The sequence below is a fragment of the Chrysemys picta genome, chromosome 5 (genome assembly GCF_011386835.1).
Source record: "Chrysemys picta bellii isolate R12L10 chromosome 5, ASM1138683v2, whole genome shotgun sequence".
In the NCBI taxonomy this organism is placed as follows: Eukaryota; Metazoa; Chordata; order Testudines; family Emydidae; genus Chrysemys; species Chrysemys picta.
The window spans coordinates 84,133,957-84,150,566 of NC_088795.1; the positions used below are offsets into that span (position 1 = coordinate 84,133,957).

Sequence of the window (16,610 nt, forward strand, 5' to 3'; positions counted from 1 at the left end):
AGGCGTGCCGAGACGTGCCGGCCACAGCCGCTTCCGGAATCTGCATGGAGGAAGCCTGCCTGAGCCCTGCTGCGCTGCCTGTTGGGAGCCGCCTGTGGTAAACGCCTCCCAGCCAGAGCCCACAACCCACACCCTCTCCTGCACCCCACCACAGGTCCCTCCTGCACCCAAACTCCCAGATCCGGCGCCCCCTCCATTAATATAGTAGAAGTGTGTGGTCTGTGACAACTTATCAAAATTTGTGGAGTGGCCCCCTTGCAAAAATTATTGCATACCCCTGGTCTGGATTCTGCCTTACTGATTGACAGATATTTAGTAACTATGAATGATAAGTGTACTGGTGACTTGGGAGTCTCACTACAGCCCAGCTCCTGTTCCAGAGGAAGTTTCCCTAGCATGAACACAGATATAAATTGAGCAATGTGAAACGCAGCAGTTTTGGTTTGAATGGGTTTTATATATAAAATTTTGGTTTGGTTTTGGGCCAGAAGTCAAACTTCAGAAAGTGTGCCCATAAAATTATCTTTTACTGCTGGTAGGTGATATTATTTTTTTTGGATGACAGAAAGGGAGAATTTCATGTCTCAATTTAGTTACATTCACCACTACAGTAAAACAGCAGGGTGAATGAATGAGAGCATATCCAGTTGCACTTCTTCTGAAATGAAGACAATCTCAGCAGCAGACTTTTAGTTTCTGGCCTGGAAAGCTTACAAGTCTTGCAGCGTTTTTACAAGGAAATCACAGATGCTTTGCCTAATATTACTATTCTATTAGTGCTGATATCTGTCAATCTCCTGAAGCAGCACCCAGTCCATCTGGCAAATTAAAGGTGCAGACGCATAAATTTAGGCCAAAATCCAAAACTAGAATTCTGATGTGGTGCTATGCGTACTTACAGATAACATAACAAAACGAAAAAAGTCACAAAAGCATCTAAGCAAACTTTCATTCTTGAAGAGTTAATAAGATATTCTAAAATTGTGTGTTTTATTTTAGATCTCATAATTGGTTAATAAATTATGTGATCTCAGCAGATACCTTCTGCTGTACAGTTCAGGTCACAAGCCATCTGAAAGATGTAAAAAACTTCACTAGCAAGTTTGTCTCCTGGCACAGCCAAAAAGAAAGAAAGCATGAAAAGCAAGCACAGAACATAAAAGAAAGTCGTCAATGAAATTATTTCATGCTATTAGAAACAGTCAAGAGGTACAGTAAGAATTTGTAAGAACAGCTGATAATTTGACAATGCGATGTAGTCACCTAGCTATCAACCTATTCAAAATACTTTGTTATTAAAAAATAAATCTTACAATGCAAGCAACAAGTTACAGCTCCTGGACCCAGTTCTACCATCAATCCACACACAAAACCCCAGTAGGAGCTGGACTTAAGGAACAACAACAGGACAAGGTCACTTGTCTTCAGTATGTTCACAAAAAGGTTAAGCGTATAAATATGAACATTAAATGTTTAAGCTATGCAGCATGCTGAAAAGAAAAATATTAGAATATTAACACACTATACACAGTACATAGTAGTTGAAACAAAGGAAACAAATGATAAAAGTGTCCAATAGCATAGTTTGGGCCCTACCAAATTCTGGGTCCATTTTGGGCAATTTCATGGTCATAGGATTTTTAAAATCGTGAATTTCATGATTTCAACTATTTAAATCTAAAATTTCATGGTACTGTAACTGTAGGGGTCCTGACCCAAAAAGGAGTTGGGGGGGGGGGGGGGGGGGGGGAGTTCCAAGGTTATGGTGGGGGGTGGGGGTTGCGGTACTGTTACCCTTACTTCTGTGCTGCTGCTGGCGGCAGCGCTGCCTTCAGAGCTGAGCAGCTGCAAAGCAGCAGCTGCTAGCCAGGAGCCCAGCTCTGAAGCCAGAGCCACCAGCAGCAGCAGCGCAGAAGTAAGGATGGCATGGTGTGGTATTGCTACCCTTACTTCTACACTGCTGCCTGCAGAGCTGGGCCCTCAGTCAGCAGCCACCACTTTCTGGCCGCCCAGCTCTGAAGGCAGCAGCGCAGATGTAAGGGTGGCATTGTATGGTATTTCCACCCTTACTTCTGCTCTGCTGCTGGTTAGGCGCTGCCTTCAGAGCTGGGCGCCCGGCCAACAGCTGCCGCTCTCTGGACACCCAGCTCTGAAGTCAGCGCAGAAATAAGGGTGGTAACACCGTGACACCCTCCCCCCCAAATAACCTTGTGACATCCCTGCAACTCCCTTTTGGGCAGGACCCCAAATTTGATAAACACTGGTCTCCCCCATTAAATCTGTATAGTAATAGGGCAAAAGCACACAAAAGACCAGATTTCATGGTCCGTGAATATGGTAGGGCCCCAAGTATAGCATGTTCCAAAACCAGCGGTCACAAGATCCTGTTTCATGAGACATCCCAGCAAATACTATTGCTTTATTCCACTGAAACTGCCTTATAAAAGTCACCCATAACCTCCTTCTTTCCTAGTCTAAGGTCTCTTCTATGGACTTATTTTTCTTGCTTTCTGTTAACCACTCCTGAAACTATCTCCCACTTAAGCCTCAATGACTCTTTCCTTTCATGGTTCCCTTCTGTCTGCCTGTGGTCAGCAGGAGATTTCATTTCCCATCCACCCTGGCTCGGCTGACCCAGCTGGCATACTGATGGGAGCAGCCTCAAATCTCTGCTTATATCCTACCCCTGCCCACCTCCTAACTTACCTATTCCCCTCCACTGTCCACCCACGTGTGCATGGGGATAGGAATAATAGTCCCTTGCTTGTTCTCTCCCCTATGCAGTTACCAAGAATGCGAACAGCCCTTAGAGGGATGCAAGGGTGCATCTATGTTCCCTCTCTCCCCTACACAGGTGTGTAGGGCAGAAGACTTTTATACCCCTCCCCTTTTTTTATTTTCATGCATTTGTTGAAACCTGATTGTAATCTTTGGACAGTGACCTGTCTTTTAAAATTCTTTATAAAGTGCCACACAAGTGTATGGTTCAGTAAATGTTTAATAGTAACAACTACATCACAGCCACCACAAATCTCACTGGAACATGAAGCCAGCCTAAATTAAAACTAAATATGACTATTCTTGAAATCCTTCCCTCGCAATTCAAACACAATCCAGCTCCATGCACATGGCTAAGATTTTCAAAGGCAAGTAAGGGAGTTAGAAACCCAACTTTACTGGTTTGCATAGGCTCCCACTGACTTTACAACGAGTTTTGTGCCTCATCCCCGCAGATGCCTTTGAAAATCCCAGTCCAAGAATATGTACGGATCAGGCAGGTTGTGATATGACAAGCCATAGTGCATCATGGGATATTTCCAGAAGCAGGTCCTTGCAATCTCTGATTTTGAAAGACATAAGTGGCAAAATAAGTTATTTGTAATATCGGGTTCATGTTGAATTCTCCCCACACTCTTTCTTTTTGGGGTATCCAGCAAATAACCCTGCAGTTGCTGGGTCCTGGGGAAGAGCTGCAGCAGAGTGCTGGGAGGTGGAGTGTCGGTGGGGCCATGCAGGGCTGTTTGGGGAGGCTCAGTCTCTCCCAGCCTTTGACACCTGCCACCCATGGTGCTGGAACAATTTTTGTAGTGGGGGTGCAGAGAGCCATTGAATCAAACTGTAAACCCTGTATATAATGGAAAGCCAGGGGCTGCGGCACCATTCCCCGAAACCCTTAGCTCCATCACCTGTGGGCCCAATTCACTCTACCAGCACAGTGTCTGCCCTCAGTGGCAGAAATTCAACCCAAAATGGGGTATGAAAGGGAGCAGCAGTGGGGCAAAATGCCTATTAGAAGCCATTAGTTTGGCTCCAAGAATTGGCAGCACTTTAAAGCTTCCCTCTCCTGGAGGAACCCAGGGCTGGGTATAATAAAGCAATGTGAACACTGCCTGCTCTCTCCCATAGGTGAATCTATCCTTGGGCAGCAACCCTCACTAGCACAGAGAAGAGGCGTTTTTATTGCTTCCCCTCCCCCGCCACAAACTTTAGGAGTAACTCAATTCCACTTAGTTTATATACAAAATATTTGCAAGTCATTTTCAAAGCTGTCGTAACAGAATGTTGCAATGTTATATTTTGTGTTTACAGATAGAGAATTTCAACTCCTTATAAGGTTGTGAGCTAGGGTAAGACAAAAATGCTGCAAGGAATAATGCAAAATCTCAGCTAGCACAACATTCACCAATATATATTAATAATGAATAACTTTAAGGCCTCCTTACCAGTAATGTCAAACCAGAGCGGTGTGCCAAGAGGTTCAACAGCTATTACACCAATCATGTGAGCTACCGGATCACTTTCCATGACTGTAAAGGAAAAAAATGTTTCCTCAAAAGAAATAGGGTCTGTGGGTGGTGTAGGTTTTGAAATCCATTCTATATGAAGCCGAGTAGTTGAGGACCTTTGTGGGCGACCATTATCCACAGCCTTAATCTATGAAATACAAAAAAAGACAACTTTGTGCTAAAGCAATCATGTAATCTTTATATCACATAAATGAAAATATAACAAAAAAGCCCAATAGAGTCATCACTAGCAAACAGATCTGAAAAGGTTTGAGTGCCTCTTGAAAGGTGCTATGTGCCCTCAAACACCTAGGAAGCCAGTCGGAGTTGAGGGCACTCAGCTCCTCACAGGTTTGTACCTTTGGTGATCATAAATTTCACACTCATTTCACTAGCTTCCTTGAAGAAAGTTAAAGCTCAATTGTTGTTGTTTTCATTTCTGTAATATGTCACCATCATCCTAGCCCTTGAAAAGAACAGCGCTGCTTGGATTCATGATCTCAGTGCAAGTGACACAGTTAAATTCACAGTTTTAAAAAAATACTTCTGGTCCAGTATCAAGTATTGTCTGACATTTGTTAAATTGCAAACACTGGAAACACTCATGCACCAGCTATTGAATAACAAGTGATGAAAGCACAGATAACTTTAACAGATTAATGGCATATGAGATCTTGACTCACTGAAAGAATATCATATTCTCCTGCTCCAGAAAACTTCTTTGATGATACCACTCCAGTTTTCGGTTCAATAAAAAATTTGCCATGTTCATCACCATCTTCAATACTGTAAGATATCTCTGCATTGGGGCCTTCGTCTTTATCTGCAGCTATAACCCGATAAATAGGTTCTCTCTTGGCAGTTCTCTCACGTTCTGGTTTCTCACGCTCTGGAAGCCTGATTTTGTAGAACTTTTGTAAAAACTGAGGTTTATTGTCATTCTCATCTAAGACTTTCACAACCACCCGGGCAATAGTTGACTTTGCAGGAATACCATTGTCCGTAATGGTTACCTATATTTATAAGAAAAGACAATAAGGTTAGTCTTCAACTCAAGCATTGTCTTTTCAAGATTATGCTAATGCATTTTTTAATCCAATACCTTTCAAACACACAGATTTCTATTCTAACCATAAAATAATTCCTCAACTATATTTACTCAAAGAACGCTGGCTAATGATATTCAATGAATATTTTTAAAAAGGACTCGATTTATTCAGCTTTTTGTCTTAACATTTTGACTCTTGACGCATGCCATGTAGGAGTTAATAAGTACACATTAAAGCAACTGCATTATTTTCCAGCATTCTAGCTAAAATACTAACTTCATGAATGTCAGCAACAGCGAGCAAGTTTAATACGCTTTTTCAGTTAATGGCTTTATTGTAGTAACGTTTTTATATATATTTTTAGCATAGTATTTTCTTAAAGGTTTTATTTTGCAATTATTGTTATAAGAAGCAAGTGCATAACTTTAAAAAATTGACAGGATTATACATTAAAAGATAGCAACACTTTAAGACATAAAAGCACTATGCAGTTTGAATTAACATTAAAAAGACAATATTAAAAAAAAAATACTAAGCACAGAACACATATTTCCCGAACTTAAAGGAAATGGGAAATGAAACTCTACCCCTACACTCCCAGCAACAGTCACAATTTTTATAAAGGCCACAAAAATAAGTGATCTTTCTCAACATTAGTTCCAGGGCCGACCTGACATTATTGAGGATAGTGATGCATAAATAAATAACAAAAATGTTACGTTAATTTGAACTTATTTAGAAAGCAAAGAGGAAATCAATAGCTATGAGGTGGGAAAGAACCAAATGTATAGATGAATTTAACACATATATAAGAGCAATTCCAACAAGGTGTTAAATATGTATTTTAAATTACCTTAATATCGGTTGTAAAGAGATAACAGATTTGAGTTTAATGACCCTGTAGCTCTCACTCATGTGAACAGTTCCATTAATGTAACAGCTAGAGAGTCAGGCTCAATGTTTGTATGCTGTATGTACAGCCTTCTACTCAACAAATAAGTTTACAAATTGGGTGGTAATGGGGGAGAATTTAGCTGCTAGCATGATAAGCATTCTTAAAAAACAACACCTGTACAAAATCAACAGCAGTAATTTAAGTCTCATAAGTATTCTGCAATTGCCCATCTGCCCCAGATCTTCCAGTTGATATTGTGGATGTCTTCCAGACAAACAGAATGAAGATGTATAGAATAATATTCATTAAAACAGATCTAAAACTTGCTCCGTTCATTCATTTTTTTCTCATTCTCTTTTCATCCTTTAGTTTCTCTTTTCAGTTTCTCAGGTTTTCCTTTTTGTTTTTTGCCTTTTATTTCTCTTACAACACATGTACAATAATATACAGTGCTTTTTGACCTAGAGAAGCAGTCTCTTCTTCCATGTTATCTGTTGTGTCCTCTACTAGTTTTCTTTCCTTTGACTCTTTTTTTTTTCCTTCTTGATTCTCTTTCCTTGCCTTTGTGTTCTATGTCTTTGCTTTACTTTATCTTTCTTTGTTATAACATAGGAATGCCTGAAGGTCACCAGGATGTAATCCTAGGAAACTGATAGTGGGGAATACGATCACCTTATTCAAATGGATACTTGCTCGATGGAAAAAAATCAAAGAAAAACCCAAGGTCTCTGCCAGTAAGTTCTGGGGGAAATTTCTTCCCTACATCAGTTTAATTCTATATGGGATTTTAAGGGGGAGAAGAACTCTGTCAGTAAGAGAAACTTCTTCTGGTAAAGGGTTTCTGCAATACTGTTGAGAACTTGCTCTAGGGAAGATTGCCGCTGAGCTGCTTGCTGTGGGATTATGGAGAATACTGGTGTGGGGTTCAGTAAAGGGGAGAACAGAAGGTTTTCTTCCAGATCCTTTCACAAATTAGTTGGATGACCTCAAGAGTCTGAATATGAAAATGATGCAGGAGGCAAGGATATGATGAACATGAAGATTGTGGGAGAGGGGAACATCAGATTGGAATCTCAATATGAAATGGGAGCTGGGCCATTGACTTCACTGGGGATATGATTTCACCCTGACTGTCTAAACATGAAGAGGGAAGGGTTGTTTGACTTCTGGGTAAGGATGGGATTGGAAAGGTAGTATAATACAATTTGTAAGTATAAATAATAAATCTAAGCACTTATACTTCTTCATTTTATCAGTGACAAATACATTAAACAATATAAATTACATTTACTCATCCTCGTATCCAAATATATGGCAGCTTTCCTGCACTATTAAATACTATTTCCCTTAAGAAGGTGAATGGAGAAAACTGCACACATGCTTCTAGAGTAAAGCTAAAGTATGATGAAATCATGCTGGAAACAAGAGAACAGGCAATGCCAGGTTGTACAGAATAACAGATCTGATTGCAAAAAAATTAGCATTACCCTTACCCCACAAAATAAGTTGCAAAACTGAAGAAAGTCAAATATGATCTGTTGTAGGTTTCTTAGGTATTACTAACAACAACTAAGTAAAACAATTGTTTAAATGTGAATTTTGATACTAAAGCATCACTTTTAGTGATAAGAAAGGTAAAACAGAAATCAAATAGTAAAGGATAACATGAAGACAGCCTAAATTAAATTAGATATATTTAAAAGAAAAACATCATTTAATGCACACATATAAAATAGGGAAATGTTAGAAACAAACAGAATGGAGCACATTATTTATTACTATGCAAACAAGAGTGCAATCAAGGATCAATTTTAATAGCACACTAGGAATAAACCCACGAACCCATCTGGACTTTTCAACGCTCAATTAATTAGCCAGATGCACAGCATTTTATTATTGCCACCATTCTGTGAATTTCTGGGTTTCTTCCCAACCTATTTTCAAGGTTATCAGCATAAAATTAACAAATGGGGAAATGTCTAATTCAGATTTTTGCTTTCATTATACTGTAATGGTTAATAATTTTCCCTTTGATACTTTGCAGACTCTAATTTTAAGCTTTATTGATTAGGTCACAATGGCCTAGAAAGGGAAAAGGAGAACTAAAGGAAAACGTATACCAATACCAGGAGATAACCAATAACCAAAACCAAAGAGGAATCAGTACTTTTATTATTATTGTTTGCATAGAGCACATTACAGTAAGTAATATTTATATAATGCTAGGTGAAGTCCTAATCTAAAAATCGTGTCCTATTGTCTTGAATTTACTTCAGATCAAATTTGCTCAGTTTACAAGTTATTTGCTATTATCTTTTATTTGTATTGTGATAGCAACCAGAGGCCAATCAAGGATCAGGGCCACATTCTGCTAAACATTGTTTACACAGATAATGGAAAGATGATCCCTGTTCCAAAGAGCTTACAATGTGTGTTGCGGGTCATATCACAGATCATAGATGAATTTAAGGAACTCAGAAGCGTGCAAAGAAGAAGAGTGTACATGCAATCTTCTCAGAGATCCTTCGTGACCCACGACCAAAGGAAGACAGAAGGCAGAAGATTCTGGAAGTGAGCCGCTGGCTTGGTAAGTGGCATGGGCTGAAGGCTTCTGATTTTGTGAAAGACTGGTCTGCTTTCTGTGGGAGAGGAGGCTGTATAGTTTCAATGGCCTCCATTTCATTAGAAGGGGGCCAAAATCCTTGGGGACAGGCTGGCTAGAGTAATCAGGAGGGTGTTAAACTAAATAGAAAAGTAGTGAATGAAAAGACAGAAGATATGAGGAGGCAGCACAAAATTGAACTGTTGAGAACAAAATTAATCAAACGAACCAAAGGACATGACAAGAAGAAATTCTTTAGCTGTCAATACACCAATGCTAGCAGCCTGGGTAATAAACATGAGGTCTCACAATTGCTCATTTATTAGCATAAATTTTGATCCAGTTGGTATTACTGAAACCTGGTGGGATGATTTGCATGGATGGAATGTTAAAATCAATGGCTATAACCTATTTAGGAAGGACTGAATGGGCAAAAGGGGAGGGGAGTTGCACGCTATATCAAAAATGGCATTACTTGTTTCCTAGCCACTGGCAACTCGGAATGATCTCGAAAACTCATGAATCAATGTCCTAATAGATAAAACACAAGATGGGAATTGGCTGGCATCTGCTACCGATCACCATTTCACACTAGGGAACAGGATGACCTCCTCAAACATCTATCTATAACATGTGGGGGGGGGGAAGAAAAACTTTGTGATCATGGGGGGGATTCTGAGTGCCATATGTTGAAGGTCTCATGCTGCCAGCACTAAAACATCCTTGGAATTTCTAAATACAGATCTGTCGCATCTTACGCGTATTTAACATGCACGATTTCAGCTTTACGTGGTCGGCAAAAACAAAAAAAACAGAGAGAAACGTAACAATTTTAATACTGTACCTGTAGTGCGGGCGATTTTGCCCGCCATTCAATTCATTGTAATTTTGACTATACGCGGTTTTCGCTTTATGCGCTAACCGTGGAACGGAACCCCCGTGTAAGATGAGACTCGCCTGTATAATAGATGATCATTTCCTAACTCAATAAGTATTGCACCCAACATGGGGAATTCTGTTAGACCTTGTCTTGACAAAGCGGAACTGATCACACAACTAAAAATTAATGTTAGAATAGGTACAAGTGATCATGACTTGATCATATTTATAATATGCAAACCAAACAAAATCCAAACCAGTAATACATATGGCTTGGTGCTTTACTACGTGCAATTTCACAAAGTTGAAAACAATTATGAATCCAACTCAGCTGGGGAGGAAGAATTTAATCAGAAAAGTGTGAATGATAACTGGGAATTGTTTAAAGAAACTTTATTAGATGCTCAACTAGCCACAACCTCACAATTGAGGAAGAAGGCCATGCAGGTTAAAATACCACCTGGTTTAGAAGGCAAGTGAAGGCAGCTATGAAATTTTTTAAAAATTATAATATGTAACAAGTGAAAGAAAGGGGAAGTTCTATGGACTGTGTTATAGAGGAGGTCAGACTAGATGACCACAGTGGTCCCTTCGGGCCTTGAAATCTATGGATGCATACAACAAGAAACAAAAGATGCATACAACAAATAATGGTGAAAGTAGGGAACCCTAACATTGACATGATTATAACCAGTGTAATAAGCAGTGGGCACAAACAGCAGCTGCCTAACCAATCCCAACTGTTTTGTAGGGATCACAGTATAAGTGGGTTTTAGGAAGTGATTTAAAGGCGGATAATGCAATGGCTTTGCAGATTTACATGTACAAAGATGATTTTTCCAACTAATACATCACGCTTGCAAATTCAGTCTGAGCTCTGTAATTCAAGCTGTGTATCTTCCTGTTCATTGTTACTAGTAAAATATTCTGCAGCCTAAATTCTGCCCTATTGTTAGAGCTGTGTAATCCCGTTGTTTCCAAAGGTGATAAGAAAACCAAATTGATGGCAAAAATTGGCCCTTCAATTGGAACTGAAGGCCTAAATTCAACCCCCAGCTTCACCGATGTAGACATGGGTCAAGAAGGTGGTGTGCACAACCAGCACATTGTGAAGCCCAATTCAGTGAGATCTCTTGTGCTGTAAGAAGAATTCAGGGGATCACAGATGATATACTAGAGAACTTATTCCTGGATATCTGGTTTAGTTTATTTCTTGCATTTTTCCTTCTAGAGGCTTAGTGTCTTTCTAAGTTTTGATTAAACCTAAGATTGATGATGCAGTCCTATTGTTAGTTTCTCTAGCTGACACTGCAGTCCCTTTTTATCGCCTTAGAGCTCAGGAACAAGTAAATGTCCACTGAAGTATTAGATATACTGTAAATATCACTGTGAATATCAGTGCCTTCACTGTGGATGTTGGAATCAGCACTGTGCCATGACAGCACTGAGAAAGCAAGTGGTGTGGGAGCACTAAGTAATCCAAGAATTTAAACAAGAAGAGAAAATTTCAACCATCTTTTCCATTTACAAGGACAAAAGAACCAGAAGAAATTGAAATATACTGGATGGGATATTAAATATGACCCACAAAACAAAACCTGATCAAGATCAAGAACAAAACCTGATCAGACATAAGTTCCAGGCTGATGAAACTCTGGGATATCAATAAAGGTGATGAGATAAGACAGTCAAAAGAAGGGCTCATCTAACACATCATATTCTGCAAGATTCATGAATTAACACACAGGATTGTACCACAAAGATGTTTATCTAACAGAACCTAGGATTTTATTGGGCAGATGAAGAAAACAGTGACCTATAACATGAAGACCGATGGAACAGATACTATGATGTTATATGTGAATGAGCTCTCAAACCTAGTTTGGACAAGATTGTAGGTCAATCTATGTGTTTATGCGGAGGGTTTAGGGGTGGAAAGTACCTTCTTACTCTCCTGCGCAGACTGCCCATATTGGGGGAATACACTGAGGGAGGAGCAGGAAGCCAACTCCCCTTCCTGAGCAGGTAACTGGAGCTTTGATTCATCCACCTGACATTCAAACACACTTGTCACCACAATCAGATTTTTCTATTGTTAGTTTTCAGCAAAGGGTCAGCTCTGTACTTCTACTTGATGCTAATTAACCCACCCCACTAATTAAACAAAAAGCCACCCTCTGGTTGAGTGGTATAGTAATTCTTATCCAGGGGTTGCATGAGATTTAATTGGTGTTTATAATGCTTATAAACTGTGTTGAGAAGTTCAAGTAACAGCTCAGTTATTGATTGTTAACAAAGGATTGTACTAGAAAAAGTAAAAAAACAAGCATGCTTTCATTGTATTTCTGGATCAGAAGTATTACATCTGCCCAGAAACTGTAGACCAACTCTTAAAATGGGAACAGATGCACTACTTGGCAAATCACATTTAATGAAGTTGAATAAAGGACAGGGTCTACACTTGTACAGAATGCATACAAATGTAAATTTGGCAGTTTCATGTCAGAGAAACTGCAACACACACATTAACAGCACAAAATATTGATCTAGTTGTATATTTGGGTTATATATAGCACAATCTTTTGAATTTCTGTTCTAAATAATGTTTTCCAGAACAAATAGATGGTATTAGCTGAGCACTAAACTCCAGCTCATCCATTAAAAGCAGATATAAGTAAGCAAAGGAAACGGGCAAGGGTTTCATACCTAGATTATTGGACTTTGAATCCACAAGACACATGTTTAATATTTTACCTATTAATTTACCAGACATGTGTTCAAGTCAAAATGCAGGTTCCCAAGCAGAATTATCCTTAAGTTTTGAATGTGACAGATAATTGTATTACAATAGGTGGAAAAATGCCATGTCATCCTTCTATCATGTCATCCATATATTCTAACATTAAAAGTCTGCATCCGTCTTTTGGAGATATATAGTCACATTCAGCAAAAGGCAGCTTTGAAACAACTATTCTCACATTTATAGACAGCAAAAAAAGAAAAGAAAACCAAAGTATTTCCATGGCAATGCCTCTGATCTCAGGCCATATTTGGAAGAACCACACCACCTCAGTTTCAGGGTAAAAAATTAGCATGCATGTTAGTTCTGTCTTACGTATGTTCTAAAAATAACAACAATATTGACACACTATGTTACTATCAGGTGCTTAGTTCCGTGAATTGTTATTTGTTAAAAATAAGGATTAATTTCTTTCTCTAATTCTGTTTCCTGAATTCATTATGTAGAGTATCTCATATGGTAAATATTATTCCTTGTAAATTAATGGGTTCTATGTTCTATGCAGTTGTTATATTTCAGAGATCTAAAAGAATCATTTACCTCCAGTATGTGTTCACTTTGCTGTTCTCGATCTAGCTTTCTTGATGTGGTTATAATTAGCCCTGTAAATATAAAAGAGTAATTCATCAGTCCTTGCAGAAAAGTAATTGTGATGGAGATTGAGCCAGTAACCAACCGGGACTTCTTCTTTGGTGGTCTCATACATGTCTGCAGAATTTAAGCTTTCATTAAAAAAAAAGTTTCTAGTCTTTATAATTGTGAAGATATCCTTTGGAATGTGAACCAAAGTAGAGCTGTTATAGTGTCTAGACAGCAGATCCAATTTTGTTCTCAGATACATCTGTACAGCTCCTATGAGCCAATGGGAATTGAATGTCTACATCTCACACACAAAGACATATGTGAGCTGACCCCACTCATTGCAGGGGGGTATTCACTCAAAAGTCAATTGTAATGTCTGTCAATCATTTTAGCAGAAGCATACAGCTAGTCTAGGACTCTAGACTAGGCACTGATCCTCCCCTGTGTTAAATTAAAGCTGCTCCACCAGTGCAAAACAGCTTTAAAGTTGGTTTGGTTGGCCACGAGAGGGAAATCTATGGTGCAGAGCCAATAAGGAGGAGTTCACAGTAATCAAGAAAGGAGATGACATGGAGCCGAATATTTTTAGCTTTAGGGAAAAAAAGAAAAGGGTGGATTATTAGAGATGTTATGAGGGAAGACGTAATGGGGATTCCACATGGCTTGGTATTGCAATAGGAAGAGAGGAGTCAAAGACAAACACCTGGTTATGTGAGCGAGTGATGGTGAGAATGGGGAAAGTGACGAGCATTTTGAATAAGATGTCGAGAAGAAAGGTTAGATCAATAGTATCCAAAGCAGTGGAGAGGCCAAGGAGGAGGAGGATGGAATAGAGACACTAATATCTGACTAGGAAGAGGTCCTACCCAAATTAATCCTTCCTAGGTTCAGGCTAATGACATTAGTCATTGAGACACATTCACATGAAAATGAAATAAAATAATACCATCACCATCACCACACCACTGGCATCGCCAGGATGGGGCATTTAAAGTGAGCAGGAAATGACCGGGGAGGGATTGGGGCCCACCTCCCTCCAACCACCTCCCTCCAGCCTTGCGGGGGAGGGGGGGGGTGATGGATTCTCTGGCCAGGACCGTCCAGGTGCGCACCCACCTCCGGGAGGAGAAGCCACGCTCTAGCGGCAATGGCCCCCGCCCAGTTCCATGGTGGGCCTGGCTCCCCAAGCAGCAGCAGACCTACCTTTTTTGAGGATTCCTCTGCCTCCACGGGGTCACCTGAAGCTCGCCCTACTCCCAGTGGCAGATTAGCTACTGGGCCAAAGGGGTATGGCCAGAGGCCCCAGCCAATTGGGGGTCCCCAGAAAAATGGGTGCCCCACTGCAAGTCCCCAATCCCCAACAGGAACGCCAGGCGGGTGGAGCAGGGCAAGCTCCCCTGCCCCGCCCCTGCTCCCTGACAGAAGCACCGGGCAGGCGGAGGGAGCTGGGTAAGCCCCTGGCCGCGCTCCCAGGCTGGAGCACCAGGCAGGCAGGTAGAGTGGGGCGAGCCGGGGCTAGAAGGTGGGCCGTGGCCCACCCACGCCCACTCATGACTACACCCCTGCTCCACACTGAGCTTCCACAGTACCTCTTATCTGAGGCTCTCTAAGCACTTGCAATTATGGGTAAGTACTATTATCCTGATTCCACATGGCAGAAGTGAAGTATGGAGAAGTTAGTGACTTGCTCATGGTCTGGCCGTAAATCAGTGGCCGAACCAAGAATAGAATTCAGGTCTTCTAACTACCAGTTCCATGTTACCACTATTTTTATTATAAACACACCTTTCATAACAAAAACATCACAAACTTATCAATCAACTAATGAAAACTGAATTGCTACACTGAAAAAAAAATTATCTATTTTGTGTCACAGCCCTGATAGAAGTAGAGCTTGAAACTCAAAAAATTTACATCAATAAGTTTCCAGTTTTACTTATAGATATCTACTTCTACTGGCATTTCTTTCTATCTGGCATAGCTAGCAAATACTCTGCCACAAAAGAATTCTAGCCTACATACACCAACAAAATGGACAGTCACTTCTAAATAATATGAGTAACTCCTATACATGACAACAGCTGTCAACTATACAGACAACTATTATTCTTCAAGAAATGGGTAGCATAAATCACAATCCTTTCAATTATGGTCAAAACTGTCCTCAGTTTTCCAGCAATTTCATTCTTCCATTGTAGTGAGTACTTTTTTCTATCTAACATTTTCTGACCATTCTTCCCATTTTGTTGTGAACACTGGCAAGCTTCAAACATTTCATACACTCAAAGACAAAGCATTTGCCAAGCCTCTTCGCTGAGGCTGACCATTCCATCCCTTTTCTTGTCACCTGCACGCTAGGGAGCAGCTTGGAATTGTTAACTGGAAATGAACAAATGGGGGACCAGATGCTCACCTCCCCTTACATAGGCAAAAGGAGCAAAAAAAATTAGATAGGACTTTGGGAAGCAGCAGCTCTGCTGTATGTCCTGTTCTGGGGAGCCCATAAAGTGCTTCTGAGGAAACTTTACATATGCAGGGAGGAAGGAACCACTCTATATAGCATGAGTACCTTGAGACCCTGCAGATTTCTGAGATGAGATTAAAGCTCTAGCCTCCTTTCTGCAGTTATGACCACCCTCACAGAAAAAGGCAGGGCAGAACAGAGTGCCAAACTCAGCTGCTGAAGTGTCTTGCTATTGAGGGGCTGGTGAATGGGGCAGGGAGAAGCCCACAAGAGACCACAGTGAAGGGTAAAGTCATTCTAGGAGATCCATGTGCTTATGCTTTGTGTTGCCCTGTGGATCCTTAAGATTCCCGACTTCACCAGGCTAGGAACCCCTCCCTTTCAACATAGCATGCAGACCTAACTCCATAAGGTGAACCCTGGGAGCAGCACTAGTGAATGCCAAATACTGCCTGGAAAAGCTTACATCATACTACACATATACACAAACATATCCCATCTTTACTGCAAATAAATTCCCCAAATTAGGAGTCCAAGATCTAACCTAGTTCTGCACATTACCATTTGTGAAATGAATTGATCAGGTTAGACTTTTCTGTAATTGAAGTTGATTGATACATTTTGGAAACAAAGAAGTAAGCAATATACTTAAAATTAATATGCTTTGATGTTATAAAATGGTTGTTAATACAATCTTTTGACTAAGTTTTATGATGTTGCATGCCACACAGTTCTGTTAAAACACTTCAGACTGTTAACAGAAGGGTTTAGTCTTCACCATATGTATCCTGTACATTCAGCAGAAACTAGTGCCAACAAAGGAAATATAACACCTCTGGATTTAGAATCACACACACACACACACACACACACACACACACTGCATTCTTTGAATTTAACTCTTTACTGGTATCCATTTTCCTAAAGAAATAAGTTGTATTTAAACATTTATCCGATTATAGTTGCTATGCTGCAATTTAAATCAAACCCTTTACACACTACTAAACACTGAAAGATTCTGAATGTTTAGTGTTGTTCTGAATAGAGATGGGT

At 40.1% G+C, this 16,610-nt stretch overlaps 1 protein-coding gene across 15 annotated transcripts in view; it reads right to left on the reverse strand.

Annotated features, from left to right (window-relative positions):
• The window catches only part of FAT1 (FAT atypical cadherin 1), a 169,800-nt gene that overhangs the window by 60,819 nt on the left and 92,371 nt on the right, over positions 1–16,610 (reverse strand). For 12 of the 15 annotated variants that reach the window (XR_010601454.1, XR_010601453.1, XR_010601452.1 and 9 more), the window contains exons 4-7: positions 13,052–13,113; positions 11,654–11,761; positions 4,970–5,299; positions 4,224–4,434 (exon numbers count right to left, since the gene is read on the reverse strand). Coding sequence is in view for 9 of the 15 variants with exons in the window: in XM_042841962.2 (XP_042697896.2) it covers positions 4,224–4,434; positions 4,970–5,299; positions 11,654–11,761; positions 13,052–13,113 (711 nt within the window). In the remaining 6 variants the exon portion in view is untranslated. Of the gene's footprint in view, positions 1–4,223; positions 4,435–4,969; positions 5,300–11,653; positions 11,762–13,051; positions 13,114–16,610 lie in introns of those variants that run through there. The other 3 variants (XM_008168457.4, XM_008168454.4, XR_010601455.1) reach the window with 2 other exon arrangements.